We start from the raw sequence: 26,339 nt of genomic DNA, 5'->3' as shown, positions 1-26,339 counted from the left end.
CTTCACCTATCTCACTCGCTAGAATATCTCAGTGTTCGGTTCAACACAAAGCAAGGTAGGGTTTTCTTGTCAGAGAGTCATATTTAGAAGTTGCTTGGCGCAGGTGTGTCTGTTGATGACCACAGTGTGGTCCTATCTTCAGTTGCTTGGATTGATGATGAAAGTGGTGCCGTGGGTGAGAGTGCCTATGCGTCCTCTTCAGCACTCCCTGCTGTCTCGTTGGAGCCCACACTCTCAGGACTATTTGATTCGGCTCCACCTGCTTATGAAGATCTGCTCTCAACTACAGTGGTGGTTACAAGCAGATCATCTAAGAAAGGGGGTTTCCCTAAAGTCACCGGACTAGCTAGTACTCTCGATAGATGCGATCCTCCAGGGTTGGGGAGCTCACTGTCAGGAACTGACAGGCAAGGATGCTGGAGTGCAGAAGAATCCCTCTGGAACATCAATCGGCTGGAAGCCCGGGCGGTCCAGTTGGCATGCTTGCAGTTCAGTGACAGATTGCAGGGACGAGCAGTTGGATAATGTCGGACAATGCAATGACAGTGGCCTACATCAATCAGCAGGGAGGAACCACGAACCAGCAAGTGTCGCAGGAAATAGACCAACTTATAGAATGGATGGAAATGCATCTTCAGGAGATCTCAGCCTCGCATATTGCAGGAAAAGACAATGTAAGAGCAGACTTTTTCAGCAGGCAGAGTCTGGACCCAAGAGAATGGGTATTGGCAGACAAGGCGTTTCAGCTAATAGTGGATCGCTGGGGCCTTCTGTTTCTGGACCTGCTGGCGATTTCTCACTTTGTGAAGGCTCCTCGGCTCTTTAGTCACAAGGGAGATCCAAAGTTATTGGGCATCGATGCTTTCATGCAGGAATGGCCAGAGTTCAAGCTGTTGTATGCTTTTCCCCAAGGGCCCATGTTGGGCAGAAGGGTTCGGAGGGTCGAGAATCACAGAGGGATGGTACTTCTGGTGGCACCAGATTGGCCCAGTGTACCGTGGTATGCGGATCTGCGAAGGCTCCTGGTAGACTTCACCCCTCTGGTTTCTGGCGCACAGGGATCCGTTGTGGCAGGGGCCTATTCTTCATAAAGATCCAACTCGATTTTGTCTTTGGATATGGCCCTTGAAAGGGTTTGCTCGCTGAAGTGTGGATATTCTACTGCAGTGTTTGCCACCTTGCTACAAGCTAGAAAGTTCTCCACTTCCTTAGCCTATGTGCAGGTTTGGCGAGTGTTTGAGGCTTGGTGTGAAGATCGAGGGGTTCTTCCTCGTTAACATCCCGCTCATTTTGGAATTTTTGCAGGATGGATTGAATTGGCCCTTAAATTCCTTAAAGGTACAGACAGCAGCTGTTGCCTATTTCAGGGGTCAGGTGAATGGTGGACCCTTGTTGGCTCATCCAGATGTGGCCCGTTTCTTGAAAGGAATGAAACATCTTCGTCCTCCCTTGCGGTTACTAGTGCCCTTGTGGAGTCTTAATCTGGTTTTGGATTTTTAGCAGGCCCTACATTTCAACCGATACATAACCTTTCCTTCCAATTACTGACCTTGAAAGTGGTGTTTCTTGTGGCGATTTGTTCTGCGCATAGAGTATCCGAGCTGCAGGCTTTGTCTTGCTGGGAGTCGTTCCTTCAAGTGTCTCCATGGCCAATACAGCTGCTTACTATTCCTTCCTTTTTGGTCTTGCATTTTCACTTAAATAGGTCCATTTCCCTGCCGTCTCTAAATAGGGAGAGAGACGCGGAGGAATATCGCCTGTTCGACCCTTGGATGTTGAGATATATCGTGAGGGATCTGGATATTTCTAGACCTCTGAGGGAGACGGATCACCTGTTTGTCCTCCATGGTGGTTCCGAGGGCTACAATGGCTCGCTGGATTAAGGAGGTAGTCACGGCCGCGTATGTGGACACTGAACAGCTGTTGCCTAGTCAGGATAGGGCTCATTCCACTAGGGCCCAGCCAGTGTCATGGGCAGAAGTTAGATTGTTGTCTTCCGTCGACATTTGCCGAGCTGCAATGTAGTCCTCCTTACACACTTTTTCCAGGTATTATTGTCTGGATATGTAGGCCCGGAAAGACGCAGCCATTGCACGTGCACTTTTGACTGGACCGTGGGCAGCCTCCCGCCCTATTCCGGAGAGGCTTGGGTAAATCTCACTGGTTCTGGATTCATCAGTCTGGATGCTAAGAAATAACTACTTACTTGATCATTTCCTTTTCTTTAGGACAGACAGATGAATCCAGCTTCCTGCCCTTGGCTGCTAAATGATTGTGTTATGGTCCTCCTGCATGGCTATGTGTTCCAGGGGGTACTGATGTTAATCCAGTTCCTAAACTAGTGTTAATACATTCTTTGTCTGAGCTCAGTGTTTCCTGTTGGCTGAGTACTGGAATGGTTATTTGTTATTAATCAAGTTTTTTGCTAGTCTGTCCACAGTTGTCTTTTGCAGATAATACTGGCAGGCTGATGTCATTGCAGGGGTATATATACTGTGATGTCAGCTTTGCCCTGTCTCCATCTGCTGGGAGAAGTGCATAACCCACTGGTTCTGGATTCATCTGTCTGTCCTAAAGAAAAGAAAATTATCAGGTAAGTAGTAATTTCTCAGTATAGCAGCAAAATATATGGTATTCTCCCATCAGGCCAGTTATGAAACCTGATGAGGGACAATACAGACCAGTATTAAAAGCTGAGGCAAGACCCTGATTCTATATTTTTCATAACCTGTACCTTTACTTGACATTTTGCACAGAGAAAATATTTAACAAAAACATATATATCGTCTCCAGCGGCTTCACCACCGACGACAACCCCTCCTAGACCAACTGACCCAGCCAACCTTCTGTCTCCGGCTCCAGTTCCTCCACGCAGCCCAGATTCGCAAATCTCGTCCACATCATCTCCAAGTTCCTCTACAGGCATGCCCTCAGATCCACCAGAGGGATTACCAGAACCCTATTCACCACCAGAGGACCTCGCCTATGCGAAGGTCATTGAAAAAGTGGGAAATCTACTTAACGTAGAGACTGGAAAAACTCCGGATCCATGGAGTGAGGTGCTAGGCATATTAAAAATCTTTGAGATGCCACCGGAACCAATGGCTTTACCGCCCCATCCAGTTTTGGACGGAGTCCTCCAAAAGGTGTGGGAAACCCCTTTTTCAACCATGGCTGCATCACGAAAGACGGATCTAAAATTTCGAATGAGGAACTCACCCATCTATGACTCGACCCAACTACCGCACAACTCTATTGTGGTGGAGTCTGTGTTGGCAAAGGCAAAATGGTCGAAACTTCACACGAATGCACCTCCCGGTAAGGATCATAAATACTTAGATGACTTTGGACATAGAGTTTATCATGCTTCCATGTTGTCTACCAAAATCCACCACCATCAATTCTACATGACGCAGTACTTGTACGAGTGTCTACAGAATTTGCATCCAGTTTGTCTCTCAGCTCATGACACCTTGCCACAGCCCTTCCTGGATATGGAAGAGGGTCTACGCCATCTGCTTCAGTCAATTTATGAAGCATTTGAATCCTCTGTGAGGTCTTCAGCTGCCATCGCTGCACGATGCCTTGCCTGGTTGAGGGCAAGCGCGATTTGCGACGATGTCCATGACAAACTAGCGGACATACCTTGCAGGGAAGATAACTTGTTCAGCGACAAGTTTGGGGAAACTGTTTCCCACCTAAAAGAGCAAAGTACTGCAGTGCTCTCTCTTACTTCCCCCTCGGAACATCACACAGCGTCTCAAAGGTTTTACCTTTCCTTCAAACGAAGGTCCTTCCCGAGAGGACAGTTCCGACCTTTTCCTACGTATTGGTCGCCACATTACAGTTAACCAAGACCCTCAAGTCAACCCCAACAGTCATGGGGACATCCACGTCAACAGAGATAGCCTAGGCAAAGCCCGGCAGCTCTGCAAAAACAGCCGCCTACTTTTTGAGTCTTATCGAGCCACCACCACCGCCTTTTATAGGAGGTCACCTCCAATATTTTTACAGCAATTGGGAGTCAATTACCTCAGATCGCTGGGTTCTTGAGATCATCCGAGAAGGTTATCGCCTGAATTTCATAGCTGTTCCGTCCCTTCCTCATGTAACCCCTCTTCAAAGTACATTGTCCAGGTTACCATCACTCCGGACAGAAATCTCAAGCCTTTTACTACAAATCAAAAGATTCCACATCAACAACGGAGTAAGGGATTCTATTCCCAATACTTTCTCATTCCAAAAAAGTCAGGGGGTCTTCATCCCATTCTAGACTTACGGAACCTCAACAAACATATTCAGAAAGAGAAGTTCAAGATGACCTCTCTCAGAAACATCCTGCCTCCTGCAACCCAACGACTGGATGTGTTCCATCGACCTGAAGGAGGCATACTCACATATACCCATGCACCCCTCCTCCTGGTGCTACATCTGTTTTCGAGTTCAGAACAGACACTATCAGTACAAAGTCCTACCCTTTGGCCTGTCCTCAGCCCCGAGGTTGTTTATGAAATGTTTAGCAGTAGTGGTGGCTCATCTTAGACAACAATCAATCCAGATCTTCCCCTATCTGGACCTCTGGCTTCTGGTAGCATCAGACCCGACTACTCTATGAGAGAACATAAGAACATGCCATACTGGATCAGACCAAGGGTCCATCAAGCCCAGCATCCTGTTTCCAACAGTGGCCAATCTAGACCATAAGAACCTGGCAAGTACCCAAAAACTAAGCCTTTTCCATGTTACTGTTGCTAGTAATAGCAGTGGCTATTTTCTAAGTCAACTTAATTAATAGCAGGTAATGGACTTCTCCTCCAAGAACTTATCCAATCCTTTTTTAAACACAGCTATACTAACTGACTAACCACATCCTCTGGCAACAAATTCCAGAGTTTAATTGTGTGTTGAGTGAAAAAGAACTTTCTCCGATTAGTTTTAAATGTTTATTTATTTATTTAAAAACTTTTCTATACCGTCGCTAAGTTATATACCATCGCAACGGTTTACAAATAGGCACATAGACTAAGGTAAGTAAATGTAGGATATCGTACATTCTAACAGGTGCCAATAAAGTTCGGTTACAATTTCATAAATAAAATCATTATTTGAGTAATGTTGGTCAAGTCCAGGTATATTATTGAGTTACTATCGCTTTGAAATATTACTTCTTAAATGTAGGATTGAGTAAATTCATTCTCATCTGCATTACCCTGTACTTTCATTCTCTACCCTCCACACTCTTTAGTGAAGGCTTTTTTAAAGATGTGCCACATGCTAACTTCATGGAGTGCCCCCTAGTCTTTCTATTATCTGAAAGAGTAAATAACCGATTCACATCTACCCATTCTAGACCTCTCATGATTTTAAACACTTCTATCATATCCCCCCTCAGCCGTCTCTTCTCCAAGCTGAACAGCCCTAACCTCTTTAGCCTTTCCTCATAGGGGAGCTGTTCCATTCCATTTTGGTTGCCCTTCTCTGTACCTTCTCCATCGCAACTATATCTTTTTTGAGATGCGGCGACCAGAATTGTACACAGTATTCAAGGTGCGGTCTCACCATGGAGCAATACAGGTAATAGCTAATAGCTAATCTCCTGTTCCCTTTATTTCCTTATCCTCCCTTTCCCACCACCAACCTCTCCCCCTCCCTTTATCCCTCCCACTGTTATTTTTTGCAACTATGTTTAATTGTCTATTTTATGTTTGTTTCTTGTAAACCGTTATGATGGCTGCACCGAATGACGGTATATAAAACCGAACAAATAAATAAATAAATAAATAAATGTAAATGCCATGTTGATGCCCTGGTTTGGAAGCAAATTTTGATGTGCTGATCCCCTTATTGCATCAGGGGTTATGGATGCATGTCCAAAATGTGCATCCAACCACTGGTTAACCTTTGTGCTAGCCTGAGCACATGGTATTGCATCGGCCTGTAGCTGTTTTAGGAAGAGAGTAAATATTGTACACAGTAAGCACGATCAATTGCCTTCAAACCCTGGGTTTCCTAACAAACTACGAAAAATCGCATCTACAACCTACCCAGTCACTACAATTCATTGGGGCCCTCATCAATACGGTGGCAGAGAGGGCCTACCTTTCACAAGACAGATTCCTGACTCTCTCCGGCCTAGCGTGAAGTTTGTGCAGCCAATCTCATACCTCTGCACATCAGATACTTCAACTGTTGGGACACATGGCAGTGGCTATTCATGTGGTACCACACACGAGACTACACATGAGCCACTTATAATGGGGCCTAAAACACCAATGATCTCAGTTCCTGCAACCGCTAACAACCAGGATACACCTAACCACACCAATGATCACAGACATTCAATAGTGGCTCTCTCCCACCAACCTATCCACAGGCACCCCCTTCAGAGTACCTCCTCATCATCTAATACTCAAGACAGATGCCTCCAGGAAGGGTTGGGGAGCCCATCTGGCCAATCTCAAAACTCAAGGATTGTGGTCCCCCGAGGAATCCAATTGACAGATCAACCTACTAGAGCTCTGGGCAATCTGGAGAGCGCTACAGACCTTCTCCTCTCAAGTCCAAGGGAAACGCCTCATGGTGTACACAGACAACCAAGTCACTATGTTTTACATAAACAAAGAAGGAGGGTCCGGTTCATAGACTCTCTGATGAGAAGCACTTCGGATACTCCATTGGGCGAGCGCAGCCAAGATATCCCTTTAGGCCACTTACCTACCGGGTCTGGTCAACGTCATGGTGGACCGCCTGAGCAGGGTTTTTCACCCACACAAATGGACTTTAAATTGAGAGGTAGCCCTCACCATTTTACAATAGTGGGGCTTCCCAATAATCGACCTCTTTGCCACGGAGGAAAACCGACAAGCACGTCTTTTGCTCCAGTTACCCCAGCAGCATTCGATATGCCCAGGATTCCTTCCTCATTCTATGGACAGAGGGCTTGCTGTATGCCTACCCTTCCATACCTCTAATCTCAAGGACTATTCAGAAATGTATTCAAGACATAGCAGACATGATTCTCATAGCTCCAGCCTGGCCGAGACAACCATGGTAGGCGTATCTCATTCGGCTTTCTATACGCCCACTGATTCCTCTGGGGACCCACCAACAACTACTTACACAGGAAGGAGGCTCACTTCTCCATCCAATGCATCAATCCCTCCATCTGACGGCATGGAGATTGAAAGGCAAATATTAAACCACCTCAGGCTATCTTCACAGGTAGAAGATATACTTATAGCATCAAGAAAGCCTTCAACCAGACGCAACTATGAAGGAAAATGCTGAATGGTGCAAACCACAGGATCTAGATCCATTCTCCTCTACTGCTACACATCTACTGGAGTACCTCCACTCTCTATACTAAGCTGGTCTGGCTACCACATCAGTTCGAGTGCATATCAGTGCTATTGTGGCTTTTCATCATCCTCACAATGGCCTTCCCATTTCCAATCATCCTCTAATCTCCAGATTCATGCGAGACATGCTTCACCTTCGACTGCCAGTGACAAAGCCACCTGTACCCTGGGATCTTAACATTATCCTAGAGCAGCTAATGATGTCTCCCTTCGAGCCTTTAGAGACTTGCCACGTAAAATACCTCACCTGGGAAAATTGTATTTCTGGTGGCCATCACATCAGCTAGGAGAGTGAGTGAATTCCAGGTCTTGGTTCACTACCCTCCTTACTTAGAGTTTTACCACAACAAATTTACCCTTCAACCTCATCCCACCTTCCTTCCCAAGGTGGTATCTGCTTTTCATCTTAATCAGACCATCACTTTGCCAATCTTCATGCCAAAGCCTCATCACAATGAGCGAGAACGCCTCCTACACTCGCTAGACTGTAAACGAGCACTGGCTTACTATAAACAAATAACTCAATCTCCTTCCAGACCTTCTCAGCTCGTCCTTTCCTTCAACCCGAATGACCCTGGTCAACCAATCTCTAAAAGAACCATTGCCAGTTGGTTATCACAATGCATTCAGTTCTGCTACGACAAGCGTTCAATTAAACTCAACAAGAAACCTCATGCACACCAAATACGGGCCACCGCAGCATTGGTTGCCCACTTAAAAAAAGATTCCATTACTGGACATTTGCAAAGCAGCTACTAGGACCTCCATTCATACTTTCATATCGCATTATTGCTTGCAGCAACAAGCGGCCTCTGATGCAGCACTGGGCTCAGCAGTCTTGTCAAACCTTCAACACCGATAGGTCTGTACTTCTTCTACTGGTTAGTGTCCTGAACTACTAACACATACTTACATGGACACAACCCGGAAGCTTGGGACTCAGCCCTGCTATCGATGGGAAAAAGCAAGTTTGCTTACCGTAAACGGTGTTTCCATAGATAGCAGGATGAATTAGCCGTGTGATCCCACCCGCCTCCCTAGACAGTCACAAAAGGACAATTTCAATATTACTTCTGGCTTAGCTACAAAAAGACTGAGAGGACGAGGTACATTCGCGCGGGAAGATGACTGCACAGCCGCACAGAGTCAAAGCTCTGTGACTCACTGAGGAAAAGTCCGCCTACTTCGGTTGTGTGCACGCTCCCAGACAGCATGGCTAATTCATCCTGTTATCTACGGAAACACCGTTTACGGTAAGCAAACTTGCTTTTTGTCATCCACTTCTCATTCCCACTCACTCCTGTCACTTCCTTAATTTCCAGACTGTATCAAAAATTACATGTATCTGGAAAAAGATCCAGTCAGTGGAAGTTACGTCCAGAAACCACAGCACTAAGAATAACTTGCTCACCAAAAATTATATCTTATCTTTTTTAAGATATGACCATCATAATAGGGCACATGTCATATTGTGACAAGACACATTCAGTAACTATGCCAGTATTTTGTAATCATCTGTCATTTTAAATTAATTTTTCTTTTTGCATCAATAAAATTCACCCAAATGTGTTCTAAGTGTCCAAATAAATATCTTGCTTATTCAGATTAACAATATTCCGGAAAAGTTACTTAGCTGTGCAAGCTAAAATCCATTTTTTCTTATTTTGTTTCTTTTAATTGAAGTTCATTCAATCGACTACATGCCCAAAGCCGACGTTGTACTCTAAGCAGTGAGTTGGCACATAGTACAGTTGTTACATGGCCAATGTCCCAGAGGACAATCATTACTTATACTTTTGCCTGATGGGAGAAAAGAATGAACCACCATGTCTCGCAAATTTTTACCTTTGCTATGGACTTGAAAAAACTGGGTGAATTTTCAAAATTGATCAATGTTGTTTTAAAATACATGCAATTCGCCTTGATTTGGTGGAATATCGAAGCGTGCATACCACAGGAGTAACTGATGTATTGTCAGTATTATCTAGCAATAGCCATTGCCTTTCTGCATGTTTCGCCCTTTTATAGGCTTGCTTTATAATTTTGAAAGGGTAACCCCGCTGGAGTAATCTATGAAACAATCGTTGTGCTTGTATTTCGAAGTCCACTTTTTCTGTGCATAAGCATCGTAATCATAAAAACTGTCCTATAGGTAAACTCCTCGTGTTGGTATGGATGATAACTGGAAAAAATCCAGCAGTACATTCCTATCAGTCGGTTTGCGAAAAAGATTAGTAGTTTATTTATTTAATTTAAATCTTTTCTATACCGTCGTTTGGTGGGGACCGTCACAACGGTTTACATTAAGGCACATAAAAAGTAATGATACTACAATTTGTCCATTTACATAGGTGCCATAAGGTTCGGTAACATAGTTTGTGATCAATGTTCATTGTTAAATGTGTTGAATCATGTCCATGTCTCTCTATCTCAGTTTTAAGTACAGAACTAACTTTATAATTGTAACTTGTCCTTTAGTGATGATGCGCTATCTTTTAAAAACTACATACGTAGTGATTCTGCAGTGTGTGTGGTTGTTTAATTGTTCATGCTTTGCTCATCCCTGGCTTCTATTCTCCCTTCTCTTTTTGAAAAGCTTGTTTAAAGAGCCAGGTTTTTAAACTTTTTCTAAAGGTTTTGCTGTCTCTTGGTGATGAGTATATCAAGAAAATTCATATTTGTAAAATGATATTGTATAGCAAAATATAAGTTGCTATCTAATGAATTTATTCATCTAAGGAAAAGTTGAAGAGATGACTTATTCCCCTCCCATATGAAAAAAATATTGTCAATATATCGTGACCAGTGGTGGACTTGATTGAACATGGATGATGAATATAAAAAATGTGATACAAAATGTGCCATATAAAGATTGGCAATACTGGGGGCCATGGTCGCCCCCATGGCTGTCCCATGGTGTTATGAATGAGCGGTGTTTGGGTGGATCCTTGGGTACTAGGGCAGATGACCACGCCCATGGGGAGGAGCTCCGTGAGGAGCCACAGTACTAGACTAGACTCAGAACGCACGAACAGCTTTGAAGACAGCTTTGAAGAGTATCACCAGAGGTGGCAGTAGTGAGGCAGTCTGGTAGTTGCAGTCTCAGGTACCTCGGCAGAGGGAGCCTTTCTCACCCCGTTGGTATTGGGAGGTTCCGAAGCAGGTTTCCCAGCAAGAAAGTACTGTGGATGAGATAGACTGAGAGTTAGTGTACTCACTAGCAGGTCTATCCAGTAACGAGCAGTAGGAAGAGCTGCGTTAGTGCCCGGTGCACCCACGGTTGCCGCACGCACAGTGCAGCTCACCTACCGCTGGATCCTGTATGTAAATAGCTTGCAAATGCAAGCTGCGTCTAAGAAGCGTCCGTGAAGCGTTAGGCCCGCGCAACCCATTTTACTGGATAGAGCGCCTATACAGTATCCTGGGTGCGCGGGCCTAACGATTCACGGCCACGCTGGTATCTGTCATTTCAAATGACGTTTAGCGTCAAATGACGTTTAGCGTCACGGCATGTGACGTCACATCTTCAGCGGCTGTGCAGGCGTCCATCTTCGCGAGCAGCTGGAGGCAGGAGAGGTCGTCCGATGTCCGGAGGGGGGTGCAAAAAGTAAGTCGTTTCGCCGCTTAGGAAGCGGTAAGGGTAGGTTAAAGGGGGTTGTGGATCACAGGAAGGGCTAACGCGGCCGGAAAGTGAGTAGAATGCGGGTTAAGAGCGGGGTAAACGCGGCTGCACTTTACTGGATAGACCTGTAGCTGTTTGCTGTAGATAGGCGATTCCACCAGGTTGTAGAAGTAAGTGCAGGCACTGAGGAAGGGAGAGCAGGCCCTCGAGGAGCGAGTACCTGTTCCCTGTAAGGCACCTGAAATAAAGCAGAGGGCCCCCGAGGAGCAGGTACCCAGGTTAGCAGTTACCTTGAAGGGCAGAGAGAGAGCTTCCAGCGGAAGCGGCAGAGTAGCGTAGTCAGGAACGGAACGTATCCGGAGTAAAGTCCTTGCTAACTCAACGAACTAGCAAAATAGAAGATGTTATGTACCCGGATGGCGTGACGTCAGTAAGGGGGAACACTCCCAAGGTTTGCGCCAAGGGTTGCATAAAGACATGGGTGACGCGCATGCGCTCACACCCTAGTACATACCTGGGAGGAGCATGGCGGGAGGTAGCACCATAGCCGTTCCGGGGACGCCGGAATAGGTCGGCTTGTAGACGCGGTGGTAGCCATCTTTCCTAGGTAAGCGGGAGGAGCCATGAATAAGATGAGGCAAACGGGGCCAGTCCTCGCGCTCCACCCCTAAGCCTGCCACACAATGAAGTTCAGTCGACCCATTCCTCGGTCCCTTTTCTGGGCGGCCGCCTCTTCTTCGAGGAATGGGTCAAAATTACATCGGACCAGTGGGTCCTCGACATTGCGACCTACCAGATCTCTTTGTATTCTCCCCCTGCGGTCGGCTCAAGCGGGAAGCGGTAGAGCAAACTCTCGTCAGACTATTGAGTTTGGGCGCAGTTGTCCCGGTTCTGAAAGCGGAGCGAGGCGCAGGCCAGTATTCTATTTACTTTGTGGTTCCCAAGAAGGACGGGGCTTTTCGGCCGATCTTAAACCTCAAGAGGGTCAACCGGGCCCTCAAGATCTCACATTTTCACATGGAAACCTTGCGAGCGGTCATCGGCGCGGTTCGCCCCGGAGAGTTCCTCGCCTCGCTCGATTTGACAGAGGTGTACTTCCATATTCCGATTCACCACGATTACCAGAAGTATCTTCGCTTCCACATCCTCAACCGGGATTTCCAGTTTTGGGTGCTGCCTTTCGGCCTCGCGACTGCACTTCGCACCTTCACCAAGGTCATGGTGGTGGTGGCGGCGGCGGCCCTTCGCTGGGAAGGAATCCTAGTCCACCCCTACCTGGTCAACTGGCTCGTGAGGGCCAAGTCGGAGGGTCTTTGCAGACAGGCGGTGGATCAGGTATTAGCTCTCCTCGTGACACTCGAGTGGGCAAGGTCTTCTTCAAGTTGATCGGCCAGATTCAGAATCTGCTCTCGCTGCCTCGTCCAACGGCCTGGGACTACCTGCAGGTCTTAGGGTCCATGGCTTCCACCATCGACCTAGTTCCCTGGGCTTTTGCTCATATGCGACCGTTACAGAAAGCTTTGCTATCTCGTTGGCAGCCGGTATCGGAACAGTTTCACATAGTCCTCCTGCTTTTGGACTCTACTGTCGCCGCCTTGCAGAGGTGGCTTTCGCTTCCTCATCTTCTCCGGGGAATGCCTCTTCAAGCTCCACAGTGTACAATAGTAACCATGGACGCCAGTCTCTCGGGCTGGGGTGCGGTCTGCCTGTCCCAGTCCACTCAGGGGATCTGGTCGCCGGTTCAGACTCGCTAGCACATCAGTCGCTTGGAGGCCTGGGCGGTGCGTCTGGCTCTGCAAGAGTTTCTGCCCCTGATACGCGGCAAAGTGGTGAGGGTGCTGTCCAATAACTCCACCACCGTGGCTTACAACAATTGTCAGGGGGGCACCCGCAGTCGCCTGGTGGCCCTAGAAGCCAGCCGTCTCTTCGCCTGGATGGAACGACATCTGGATTGCCTGGCGGGCTCCCACATCGCGGGCAAGGAGAATGTTCAGGCTGATTTTCTCAGTTGCCAATCGCTCGATCCAGGAGAATGGGAACTCTCGGAAGAAGCCATGGAGCTGATTGTCGACAGGTAGAGTCCCCCACCTGGACCTCATGGTGACCTTGCGCAATGCCAAGGCAAATCGGTTCTTCAGCCACTGGAGGGAGCACAGTTTGGAGGGCGTGGATGCTCTGGCTCTCCCTTGGCCCACGGATGTCCTTCTATACATTTTCCCCCCCGTGGCCTCTGGTGGGAAAAGTTCTCAGGAGAATAGAACTCCACCAAGGACCCATGGTTCTGGTAGCACCTGAATGGCCTCGCAGGCCATGGTTCGCGGATCTCATCAACCTGGCGATGGACGGCCCTCTTCGGCTAGGCCATCTTCCTCATCTATTTCGGCAGGGGCCTGTATTTTTTGACCAGGCTGATCGCTTTTGTCTAGCGGTCTGGCTTTTGAACGGCGACGCCTGAGGCGTAAGGGCTATAAGGAGGAGGTTATCTCCACCTTGCTGCGAGCCTGGAAGCAGTCAACTTCTCTAGCTTACGTGCGCGTATGGAAGGTTTTTGAGACTGTTTGTGAGGAGTCAGGTGTCTCAGCACGCTCTGCCCCAGTCTCGTTGGTGCTTTCTTTTCTACAGAGGGGTCTCTCCAAGGGCCTTTCCTTCAGTTCCCTGAGCGTGCAAGTTTCCGCTCTCGGCTCTCTCCTTGGACGGGTCGAGGGTCATCCCCTAGCGGGCCACCCGGACGTGGTTCATTTCCTGAAGAGAGTCAAACACCTGCATCCGCCCGCTTGCAATACTTGCCCATCGTGGAGTCTTAATCTGTTCCTCCGGGCCCTCTGTGCTGCCCTGTTCGAACCCCTCCGTCGGACTACGTTAAAGGACCTCACTCTCAAGGCAGTTTTCCTTGTTTCTATCTCCTCCGCTCAGCGGATTTCCGAGATTCAAGCGCTGTCCTGTAGGGAACCTTTTTTGCGCTTCTCTGATTCAGGTGTTTCCCTCAAGATGGTGCCTTCTTTCTTGCCAAAGGTTGTCTCCACCTTCCATGTCAACTAGTCGGTAGAGCTTCCAGTTTTCTCTCCAGAGGAGATTGCAGGTACCGCTGGAGGCGATCTTTGTAAACTGGATGTCAAACGAGTTCTACTCAGGTATCTCCAGGTCATCAATGACTTTTGGGTCTCGGATCATCTTTTTATCCTTTGGAATGGTCCCAATCGGGGCAAACCGGCTTCTAAGACCACTATTGTGCGATGGTTGAAGGAGGCCATATTCTCGGCCTATCTTTGTCAAGGTCGGGCGGTTCCGAAGGGCCTAAAGGCTCATTCGCTACGTTCTCAAGCTACTTCCTGGGCGGAGAGCCAGTCGGTCTCTCCACAAGAGATTTGCAGGGCTGCCACATGGACGTCCTTCCATACTTTTGCTCGACACTACTGTCTGGATGTGCAAGCACCGGTTTTTGGTTCTTTTGGGCGGCAAGTGCTTCGAGCGGAACTGTCTCGGTCCCACCCAGGATAGGGAAGCTTTGGTAAATCCCATGGTCTGGACTGATCCGGGTATGTACAGGGAAAGGAAAATTAGTTCTTACCTGTTAATTTTCGTTCCTGTAGTACCATGGATCAGTCCAGACCCCCTTCCCTGTTTGTCTCTCTTTTCTGTCCGTTCGAAGTTTGTTCTTGCAGATTCGCAGATTTTGATACTTCATTCTTTGCAAGAATACTGAGCAATTACACCGGAAGCCTTGGTTGTTCAAGTACCAAGTCTATGCAAGAGCGGTTAGTTATACCATGTTTCTTACATTGTTCTACAGTTGCTCAATTTAGCTTTATGGTTACTTGCTTGATCCTATTCTGGTTTTGTTGTTTTCTGCTTTGACAATGGTTATACTGAAGGGCTGCAGGGTAGGCTCTGTCCTCATATAGGATACCCTTTCAGTTATGGTCTGTCTCCACCTGCTGGAAGGGAGGTTCAACTCACGGTCTGGACTGATCCTTGGTACTCCAGGAATGAAAATTAACAGGTAAGAACTAATTTTCCTATACTGGGTCAGATTGAGAGTCCATCAATCCCAATATTCTGTTTCCAACCCAAGTTCCAAGTACCTGGCAAGATCCCAAACAGTAGATAGATCCTATGCTGCTAAAACCCAGGGATAATTAGTGGCTTTCCCCAAGTCTACCTGGTTAATTATAGTTTATGGACTTCTCCAGGAACTTGTCCAAACGATTTTAAAACCCAGCTATGCTAACTTGCTAACTGCCTTAAAACTACATCCTCCAGCAATTAATTCAGGAGCATAATTGTGCGTTGAGTGAAAGAAATTTTATGATTTGTCTTGAATGTGCACTTACTAACTTCATGGAGTGTCCCCTAGTCTTTGTATTTTTTGAAAGAGTAAATAACTGGTTTACATTTATCCATTCTATTCCACTCATGATTTTATATCCCCTCTCAGCCGTCTCTTCAAGCTGAGCAGCCTTAACTTCTTTAGCCTTTCTTCATAGGGGAGCCGGTTCCATCTCTTTACCATTTTGGTCACCCTTCTCTGTAACTTTTCCAATGCAACTATATCTTTTTTAGGGATATAGTCCTCCCTGTCGTGTGTCCCCCCCCCCCCCCCCCCCCCCCGACGTAAGCATAGTAGCTGCCATTCTTCTCTTCATCACCCAGGGAGGAGATGATAAAATAAGAAATGCCATGCTGGGTCAGACTAAGGTCCATTGAACCCAGCAACCAGTTCTCAAGGACCTGGCAGATCTCATATCGTTACTCACTCCCAGGGGCAGTAGTAATCCATTATTGACTTTTCATCTAGGAACTTGCCCAAACCTCTTTTAAACCCTCCTATGCTAGGCACCTTGATCATAACCTCTGACAACAGATTCTAAAGCTTGATTGTGCACTGAGTGAAAAGTACTTTCTATGATTTGTTTTAAATCTGCTGATTGTTCATTTCATGGCTGTTCCTTAATATTTTTTGAAAGGGTGAATAACCATCCTTTCTTTATACATTCCACCCCAATTATGATGTGTTTAAACTTCTATCTTGTCCCCTTTCAACTATCTCTTTTCCAAGCTGAAGAGCCTCAGCCTATGTAGCCTCTCATCATAGGAGAGCCATGCCATCCCCTTTATCATTTTTGCTTTCCAGTTCTGCTGTGTCTTTTTTGAGATGAAGTGACCAGAACTGCACACAATACACAAAACCATGGCTCAATACAGAAGCAATGTGATATTTTCCATTTTATTCTTCATTCTTCTTCAGATCATGTCTAACATTCTATTTGCTTTTTTAACCACCAGCGCACACTAAGCCAAGGATTTCAACATATTGTCCACACAGACTCCAAAGTCCTTTTCCTGGTTGGTGACTCCCAATACAGAACCTAGCATTGGGTACCTGTAGTTGGGATTATTTTTCACTATGAGCATCACTATGCACTTTTCCACATTAAATTTCAGCTACCATTCAGTTGCTCAGTCTTCTAATCTCACAAACTTCCTTCTGCAGTACCTTGCAATCTGCTGCTTTGAATATTTTTGTATCATCTTCAAATTTGATCACCTCACCTGCCCTCCTATTTCCAGGTCATTTATGAAGATGTTAAACAAGTCCTAGTACCAATCCCTGTGGTACTCCACTAATGATCTTTCTCCATTTGGATCACTGACCATTTAGTCCTACCTTCGGTTTCCTGTCTTTTAACCAGTTACCAATCCACAACAAGACACTGCCTCCTATGTCATGGTTTCTTAATTTCCTGAGGAGTATCTTGTTGGGGACTTTTTCAAATGCCTTCTGAAAATCCAAATATACTATCTCAACTGGCTCATCTTTATCTTCATGTCTATACCTTAAAAAAAAAGTCTAAAAAATTGGAAGGGCAAAACTTCCCTTTGCTAAAACCATGTTGACTCTCTTTCATTAAGTCATGTCTATCTATATGGCCTGTAATTGTTATGAAAGTGGACCCTTGTTTCGAGGCAGATGACCACTGTCGAAGGGTGAGGCCTCTTGGACTGTAGAGACTTGCTAGAAGTCTTCACCCTGGAAGCACGCGACCCCCCCCAGGAGGAGCCCATAGGGGTCCGGCCGCTGGGACTTAGGTGACTCCTCTGAAGACTGTAGAAGGTCTGGATGCAGGCGCCTCCTGCAGGTCGTGGGTTCCAGACGGCTGGCGCCTCCAGCAGGTCGAGACAGTCTGAGGACGGAGTCGAGGAAGAGTCCAAAACCGATCCGAGAATCAATATACCAGCGGGGTCCGACTCCAGTCCAGGGTCAAAGCAGGAGAAGAGTCCAGAGCCGTACCGGGATCAAGCCAGGAGAAGGGTCCAACGCCGTACCAGAATCAAGCCAGGAGAAGACACGTCCACCAGTCCAGAGGTCAGGAACCAAGAATCAATCCACGGAGCAGGGGAGAAGAGCGGGATGAAGAACCAAGAACCAGGAGCCAGGAACACACTCAGGCAGGAATCTCAATACCAAGGCAAGGTCTGAGGGGCAGACCTTGCCCTAAAATACAGGAACCTGGAGGAGGTGCTTCAGAAGGGAGCCACGACACTTCCTGTCGTGGCCCCTTTAAATCCTGTCTTCAGCCGCGCGCGCGGCCCTAGTGCAGCAGAGAAAGGGGCGGAGTCACCACATGGACCAGAGCCCCGCGGCCAGCCAAGCAGCGGCCCAGGCCGCGCGGAGAATATCGTTGGAGGCTCCCTGCACCTGCAGGAGCCTCAGCAGAGACCAAACGCCACGGGTAAGTGCTAGGTCCCAGCCGCGGACTGCTGTGGCCGGCGGCCATGACAGTCGGCCCTGGTCGCGGCCTGCTGCGGCCGGCGGTCATAACAGTAATTTTGTTTTTAAGAAAGGCTTGCACCATTTTGTCCAGCACAAATGTCAGGCTCACTAGTCTAGTTTTCCAGATCATTCCTGTAGCTCTTTAAAAAAAAAAAATCAGCGTCACTTTGATTACCTTCCAGTGTTTTAAATGATAGGTTACAGATCACTAAGTAATAGATTAACAATTTCATGTTTTAATTCTTTTAGAACTCGAGTGCATGTCTCTGGTTTCTTTACAGATTGAACTCTAGAGTGGATGCCAACCGGTTCTTGTGATTTCTTACTCTTTAGTTTGTCAATCTGATCTACTACATCCACCATTGTCAGATATTTTTTGTTGCTCAGAATCTTCACCATTAAAAAATGTGTCAGGTATAGATAATATTTCCAACATCCTCCTCTGTAAAGACTGAAGCAAAGAATTAATTCAGTTTTTTCTGCTATTATCTTGTCTTCCCGAGCACCCCTTTTGCCCTCTTGGTCATCTAGCAGCCCAACTGACTGCCTTAGAGGCTTTTTGCTTCAAAAGTACTTGAAAAAAGATTTTAATATTTTTTTGCCTCACTGGGAACCTTTTTCTCAAATTCTCTCTTGGCCTGTCTGTTACAACCATCCCTTCCCGACGGCTTCACTCTGCCTACCTTTCTTTCTTTGCACCTCCTCTCGCTGTGGATGGACGCCTGGCTGCCGTAGTGTCTGTCTGCCGTCCTCTCCGGCGTCCCCGGACCGGCTTGGGAGCTGCTTCTCGCCATGCTCTGCTGGTACCTTAGGGCACGCGCGGCCCTCACTCTTATTTCCTACTTGGCGTGAACTTCAGGGGCGTCCCCTTGTGATGACATCACGCTGCCCGGATATTTAAAGCCTACGATGTTTGTTAGCCTTTGAGTTAGCAAGGGGGATTCTTACGGATGGGATTCTCTCTCCGTACCCAGGTACTCTGCCTCTCCAATCTTCCATTGGACTCTTAACGCTAACGGGGTACCCACTCCTCTGGGGCCTCACTTGCTTTCCAGGTCGCTATCAGGAAACTGGTACTCGCTCCTCGAGGGCCCATGTTCCCTGACTCGCTGCCTTCTCCTTCCTTCTCTTCTGCCTGGAAGGATTCGCTATCTTCAACACCAGTGAATACTACTATCTTCACCTCAGAGCTGTTCCCTGGAACCAGGTACACGCTACTCGAGGGCCTGCCTCCATTCCAGCCCTAGTGCCATCTCCTACGTGGAACCGCTGTGTGAGCACATTACCTTCAAGACTTTCAGCTCTCAGGGATCAGGTACTCGCTCCTCGAGGGCCTGCTCTCCCTATCCTGGGGTTCTCCATACTGGGGCTTTGTGCATATTCCACTGTACTCATTATTCTCAGTTCTTTCCACTACAGCACTGCTACCGGAGGAATCGCTGTTCCAGCGCCTGAGGGATAGTAGCCCAGCCGGGCTACTTCTGCTGCTCACTACTGCCACCTCTGGTGGCTTCACCACATTGTCTAATAAAAGATCAATCTCTGTGTTTGTTTATTTATTTAAAAATTTTTCTATACCGTCGTTTAGTAATATACCATCACAACGGTTTACATTTCGGCACGAAATAGGTTGGTTTGGTTTCTAAGTTATCCATGGTGTGCCAATATTTTACGGTTACATAGTTCAGTAATATACTCTAAATGAGAGATAGGTTGGGGTTACCATTTACATGATTTTGGGAAAATCATATGTGTATACTGTTTCAATTTAATATTTAATAATGGGTAATAAATAATAAAATTGTCAATTTTCTGTTTGTTGGTGACTTTCAGCTGTGTCCTAAGCTGAGCCTGACCTGTGGTCCCCTCACGGGACTTCCCCCCATGGGCGTGGTCAGCTGTCACAGTGTCCAAGGGTCCACCCAAACCTCACTAATTATAACAGATTGCTAACTCCATGGATCCGGCACAGCTCAATGCCTTGCAGGCCATTCCAGGCCTGGCCCTACGCACTATTGAACTACAAGACGCATTGGAGAAACTCACTTCAATGGAACCTACTCTGAAGACAGAATGGTGATAAGCGGAATGCCGCAAAGATCGGTAGTGGGACCGGTCCTGTTGAATATTTTTGTGAGGGACATTGTGGAAGGAATAGAAGGTAAAGTTTGTCTTTTTGCAGATGATACTAAGATCTGCAACAGAGTGGACACGCCGGAAGGAGTAGAGAGAATGAGACGTGATTTAAGGAAGCTTGAATGGTGAATGAAAATAATACAGCTGGGATCCAATGCCAAGAAGTGCAAAGTCATGCATCTGGGGTGTGGTAATCCAAAAGAGCTGTATGTGCTGGGAGGGGGGTGGGGGGGGGTGAAGACCTGTTGTGCACGGAGCAAGAGGAGAACCTTGGGGTGATAGTGTCTAGTGATCTAAAGATGGCAAAGCAATGTGATAGCTAAAGCCAGAAGAATGCTGGGCTGCACAGAGAGAGGAATAACCAGTATGAAAAAGGTGATAATCCCCCTTATTAGAGGTCCTTGGTGAGGCTTCACCTGGAGTATTGTGTACAGTGTTGGAGATTGTATTTGAAAAGGGACAGAGACAAGATAGATGCAGTCCAGAGAAGAGTGACAAAAATGGTGGGGGAGCTCCATCAAATGACTTATGAGGAGAGGTTGAAGGACTTAAATATGTTTACCTTGGAGGAGAGGAGGTGCAGGGGAGATATAATACAGACCTTCAGATACCTAAAATATTTTAATGATACGCATTTTGACAAACCTTCTCCATTGGAAAGAAATCGGTAGAACTAGGGGTCACAAAATGAAACTTCAGGGAGGACGACTCAGAACCGTCAGGAAATGTCTTCACGGAGAGGATGGAGGATGCCTGGAATGCCCTTCTGGAAGAGGTGGTGAAGACAAAAACCATGAAGGATTTCAAAGAGGCATGGGATAAACACTGTGGATCCCTAAAGGTTAGAGTATGGAAATGAGGAAAAGAGCTCATGGGAGTAACTTGCTGGTGTGGCTGTGACTACCCTTAACCAACAAGCTTTTATACTGTTGATGCAATTCATTATTGCGCTCTACTTTAATAGCATGGGGAAAAGAGGAAATGGGGAATTAGTTTTGGACAGGAACCAATAAGGACATGAATTTTATCGTCTGGAAAAACAGATAAATATGGGAGTAACTTGCTGATGTGGCTGTTACTACCCTTAACCAATAAGCCTTATACTTGTGATGTAACTCCAACATTGCTCTCTGCTTCAATGGCAAGTGATAACGGGGAATCGGACTCATACAACAATGAACAAGGGTCTGACTTTAACAGTTTGGGAAACTTTGGAGGTAACTTGCACAGCACTTGCCATCCCCTGAAGATACCTTTATGGGGGAGACCTGTATGGCACAGCTGGTGCTACTATAAGCTTGCTGGGAAACTGGATGGTCCATTTGGTCCTTTTCTGCCGTCATTTCTATGTTTCTATATTAAGAATAATCTATTAGTACTGATTCTGTACTCCCTCAGCGATAGCCAATGAAAACAAACTAGCAAGCACTTGACACTTTTTTCGTCTGCCACAGTCATAAGAGGAAGAGAATAAAAGGCTTGCTAGCAAAGGAATCCGGGAACGAGGCTCAGCCTGTGCCTGTCCCCCGGTCTCAGGAAGTGCCCTTGTGGGAGAAAGGCAATCTCCCCTGTCCCAGCAGCACAGTAATAAAAAGGATGGCTGCTGCTGTCAATTTTTAGCCTTCCCGCACAGACAGTGAGACTCATGTTATCCCGGGAACCAGCGTGAGAGGGACAGCAAAAGCCTGTTTTAAGGAGTGAGCAACTGAGGCAGGGGGAAAGAGGCACGACCAGTCACTAACTTCAACATTTTAGTCAGAGGAGGTCGCGCTCTCTTCTTGCACTTGGGACACTCTAGCCAGAGGACTTCGCAATCTCGCTTGCACTTTCCCGTCACCAGAGGTGCCCGATGGAAATTTTAGAGCTGTGAGGAAGCCATTATATTTGTAGCTAAATTGTTCAAACGTAGTTAAAGTAGCTCCCTGTCACGTTCACAGTTCTAAAATCGTCAGATTTAGCGACAAAATCGCTAAATGGGCCACAGGCCTGATCCCCATCACTTGCCGTAGCAAAATTGCCGGAAAGGGCGTTACCTGTGCGTTTGTTCTTTCTGAGCTCTGTCTTTACTTTATGGGCTCAGAACTTTACCCAGTGATTGCTGTCTTTAGAATAAAATTTGAGTAGTGAGACTATTAATATAGTAGCCACTCTGGTCACCTACTCCGGCCCGCTCTGTCGGTTCCACGTTGTGGCAATAATGACTGGCACAGCATGCGTTCCAAGCCTCGCTCCCAGTCTAAGCCGCCCCCATGCTCCCACTCTTAACGTTAAAGAACTTATTGAATAAACCACCACCGAAGATAAGCGGCGGTCTGATTTATAACGAGGCTTGGAACGCAGGGCCCCTGGGCCGGTGAATGGGGCGGTGCGGCTGGAAGCAGCAGGTAGGTGCGAGAAGGTGGGGGAGTCTCATGTCGCGATCCTAATGATAGTGGCAGAGGGACCTCCTGTGTGAGAAAGGGGCAACAAAGAAATGTTGAAGGGAGAGAATGTAAACAAGTGTAGAAATTACGCTTATGCGTTTGGCCTGAAAACGGCAAGCAGGATCTTTATATATAAATAATAGGCCTAGAATATTAACCCCAATTCTGTGAAATAAACTAAGAAATGCTCTCCTCAGTGCAGAGCACAGATTGATGAATCTGTTGCATGAGTGGGAGAACATGCTGTTTAGGTGCTAAAAGCAAATTCGAAGAAGTGAGCTTTTGGGATGAATCTGATAAGGGAAGGCACCCTGGCAAAGGTGTTCAAGGAAGGCTGATCTGTTTGATGAGATGATGCAAGTCCTCAGCTATCTTTAAAGATGCCATTAAGACAAAGGTGCTTTAAAAAACTGAGGGATTCCCAGATCTACAATGGATGTGACTTTTTTTTTTATATGAACCTGTTTCGAAGGAGAGATAGCAAGTGGCCTAGTTGAGTTGAGTATTGTTAGTCTGTGCCTAAATGTATCTGTTTTATGAACATTTTTTTAAAGTGTTAAGAGATACACAACATCTCACAAAAAGCCTGTCACATAACAATACTACTTCATGTAACATGAGACAAAGCTTTTTATGACATTTTTGAATGTGGCTAATTTACACATGTAACTTGCCTGGCATATAATATGCATGTAGAAGAATTTTACTAAATAAATTTGATGCAGTGAGATGGAAAGTGTGGAGTCGAAATTTTGGCATTGGAGGTGGAAGGGCATAGATAGGAGCAGCTTGCCTGAGGAGTGATTGGGGAAATAGAAGCAGAAGTAACGAGGAACTGCAATGTGACTGCCTAAAACAAACATAAGCTTTTTGAATCTTATAGGAGTGGATGGAGAGCCAATGTGGCAATTTGAGAAGAGGGGTTATATAGTTATAAGCAAGTTAGAGGAAGATAAGTTGTAAAGCCTGATTTTGAATAATGGGGTGAGATCATTCATCAGTAGACTTGTGAGGAGCAGATTGTAGTAGTCTAATTGAGAAATAAGAGTTCTGGATTTTGTACATTGGAAGGTATAACTTTTTTTTTTTGAAGTATTGAGGATGTGCACAGCGAAGGGAAAAAGTCCAAAATGTTACGGGCCAAGGGGACTGGAAGGATAGTGGTTGGTCAAGCCAAGCAGTTGTCCAAGGTGCCATGGTACAAGGAGTAGCCCAGGACCACCGACATAGCCCATTGGACTGGGCAGATCTGGCAGGAGGAGCAGCGCTTAATAGTATGTTAGCTTCCTCTGCTGTGTAGAACCAGTCTCACAGTATGCAGTGCAAGATCACAGGACTGCTGGCTGGTGAGCCCAAAAAAGAGCTGGGGATATGGTGTTGCGTTCGGTGGCTCAGGGGGCCTTCCTGCAAGCTGGTGCACTTAGGTCCACCCCCAAAGCCCAAGATGCGGAGGCAGGCCATGTCATGGTCCAACAGCACATCGTACAACATAGGCGGCTTCATAGGCGGCTTCATAGGCGGCAGGACACAGACGTCTTTGGCCCTGCTCCTCTTAGGGCGCATGCTGACCTTGTGTAATTTAAAAGGCCAGCGGAGGGAATACCAGCAGAGATGCATCTTGGTAACATCGTAGCCCCCACACTATATAAGACCTTCCTGGATGTTCCTTGGATGCCTTGGCAATAGGTAGACTTCCTGGAAGTAGTGATTTGCCTTAGCATATTCCTGTGTTCCTGTTCCTGGCATTGTTGTTCCTAATCCTGTTCTTGATTGGCAATCTGGTCCGTTTTTCTCCATTTCCTTGTTTTCTTTGTGGTCAGTCTTCTGTGTCTTTGCTCCTACTCATTTTGTTCCTTGCCTCTCATCAGTCTCTCCATTTCCCTTGGTTCCTTGGACGGATCTTCTGGCTTTGACTGTACCTGAAGACAGACTCTGACCTCCACCTGCCACAGACCATTGCCTGAACTCTGTCTCGACTCCACCTGCATTCTACCTTCGCTAAACCCTGGCCTGTGCCCTCTCCACCCCTACAGAGGCCCGTGCCCAAGTCCAGCTAGCCCTGGCACCCAAGGGCTTCATCTAAGGGGAATGTGGGATGGCATTGGTGAAGCTCCAGTTGGGCCTCTGCTCCCGTTAGCTACGCCTGCTGATGTGGGGATCTGCAGGGCTCCTCCCCACAGGTTGAGCCAACTCCACCTCAGCACAAGGGTCCATGTGTGCTACAGATGGCCATGGACCTGGCGGATGCGACTGCCTTTCACGCCATTCTGGGTCTAGCCCACAAACTCCAGGAGCAACAGCAGTTCCTGGAGATTTGGCATCTTCCTTGGAATGCCTAAATACCTGCCTGGATGCAAGGGCAGCTCCAGCAGCTCTGACTCTTCTGCGGCAGCAGCCCTCGCTCTTGCAGCACTAAGCAGCCCTACACTGCATCTGCCTGCTCCTCCCTGGTATGCCAGAGACCCGAAGCAGTTTTGTGGTTTCATTAACCAATGTTTTATGCACTTTTCCTTACAGCCAGCACTATTCACACAGGATTCAGTCAAAACTACCTCCATACTTTATCTCCTCGACGGTAAGGCCCTTGCCTGGGCCTCACCAATGTGGGAATGCTTTGATCCGCTACTCCAGGATCTAAGCTGATTTGTTGCAGTCTTCCAAACAGCCTTTGAGCCTGGCCAGCTGGCAACCTCAGGCTCAGACCTCTTCCTCTCTTATGGACTATGAGTTCTGGACCCTAACTTCCGAGCTCAATTGGAGAGAAGATTGTGTTTGTACTATTTTCTTGGAAGGTTTATCCTACAGGATAAAAGATGAGTTTGCCACCTGTGAGCTTCCGGAAACCCTGGATGTACTTATTGACCTCACAGGCTGCATTGATCGTGGTCTTTGGTGGGGCCCTAATTATCACGCCTCCTCTCTGGAGCAGGTGAAACCTCCACTCAGCCTTCCCTTGGCCACCATCTTGCCGGGTATTCCTCCACAGTTCAGTGACTATGCTGACGTCTTCTCTTAAAAAAAAAAAAAAAAAAAAAAAAAAAAAAAGTGGAGAGACTCTGCCTTCCTAGAGGGAGTACGACTACACCATAGAACTGCTACCTGACTCCAAGCCACCGCAGGGCAGATCTACCCCTTGCCTTTCCCAAAGACCAAGGCGATATCCGAATATATTCAGGAAAACCTTGATCGAGGCTTCATTTGACACTCCATGTCATTGGCCGGAACCAGTTTCTTTTTTTGTCCCCAAATCACTCTGTCCCTGCAGAGACTACTGCAGACTAAACGCTATTACCAAGAAGACAGGTACCCCTTGCCCTTGATTGCTGAGTTATTAGACTGCCTCAAAGGTGCAAGGATCTTCACAAAACTAGACCTCTGTGGAGCCTACGATGTAATCTAGATTCCCTCTGGAGATGAATGGAAGACAGCCTTCAACCCATGGGATGGGCAGTATGAGTACCTGGTGATGCCCTTGGGGATGTAGCACCCTGGCTGTCTTCCAAAAGATGGTGAATGAGAGATTCAGGGATCTCTTCTACGTCTGTGTTGTCATGTACCTTGACGATATCCTCATCTTCTCTCGAGATCTCAACGCCCATTGCCAAGACATACGTCAGGTGCTGCAGCAACTGAGAACTGATTATATGCAAAATTAGAGAAATGTCTGTTCAAGAAGGAGAGCAGGTTTGTTTCCTTGTTGAAATCATTAGTACTGTCCTGGCCCTCCAGGGCACCACCTATACCACCTGAGCTCAAAAGCGAAGATAATCCAGTCTTCGACGTGGATGAGATTATGGACATCAAGCAAAGGGTTAAGAGATAGTAATATCTCATTTCTTGGAAGGGGTATGGCCCCGAGGAAAACACATGGGAGCCAGCCTCCAATGTCTTGGATGCTAACCTGCTAAGAACACACTTATCAAATTAACGTTTATATCTCGGCTATTAAGCAACTATCTCAGAATTTGGAATTAACACTTATTATGAATAAAACTGAAGCAATTCTTTTAGAGAGAAAATGTAGTTAT

General features: G+C 46.8%; 2 protein-coding genes across 7 annotated transcripts in view; one reads left to right on the top strand and one right to left on the bottom strand.

Annotated features, from left to right (window-relative positions):
• Positions 1-26,339, bottom strand: part of ZNRD2 (zinc ribbon domain containing 2) — a 44,613-nt gene that overhangs the window by 11,927 nt on the left and 6,347 nt on the right. Inside the window, exon 1 of one of the 3 annotated variants that reach the window (XM_029614934.1) lies at positions 21,922-22,051. The exons of 1 other annotated variant lie outside the window; for it this stretch is intronic. The gene's annotated coding sequence lies outside the window, so the exon portion shown is untranslated. Of the gene's footprint in view, positions 1-18,435; positions 18,627-21,921; positions 22,052-26,339 lie in introns of those variants that run through there. One more of the 3 variants, XM_029614935.1, reaches the window with a different exon arrangement.
• Positions 21,734-26,339, top strand: part of PDCL (phosducin like) — a 46,036-nt gene continuing 41,430 nt past the window's right edge. For 3 of the 4 annotated variants that reach the window (XM_029614928.1, XM_029614931.1, XM_029614930.1), the window contains exon 1: positions 22,037-22,272. In XM_029614928.1, the coding sequence (XP_029470788.1) occupies positions 22,246-22,272 (27 nt within the window). In that variant the 5' untranslated portion in view covers positions 22,037-22,245. Of the gene's footprint in view, positions 21,755-22,036; positions 22,273-26,339 lie in introns of those variants that run through there. The other variant, XM_029614932.1, reaches the window with a different exon arrangement.

Source organism: Rhinatrema bivittatum, chromosome 8, assembly GCF_901001135.1.
Source record: "Rhinatrema bivittatum chromosome 8, aRhiBiv1.1, whole genome shotgun sequence".
Lineage (NCBI taxonomy): Eukaryota > Metazoa > Chordata > Amphibia > Gymnophiona > Rhinatrematidae > Rhinatrema > Rhinatrema bivittatum.
Note: the sequence above shows the minus strand (reverse complement) of the source record. Positions and strands in the feature narration are given on the sequence as shown.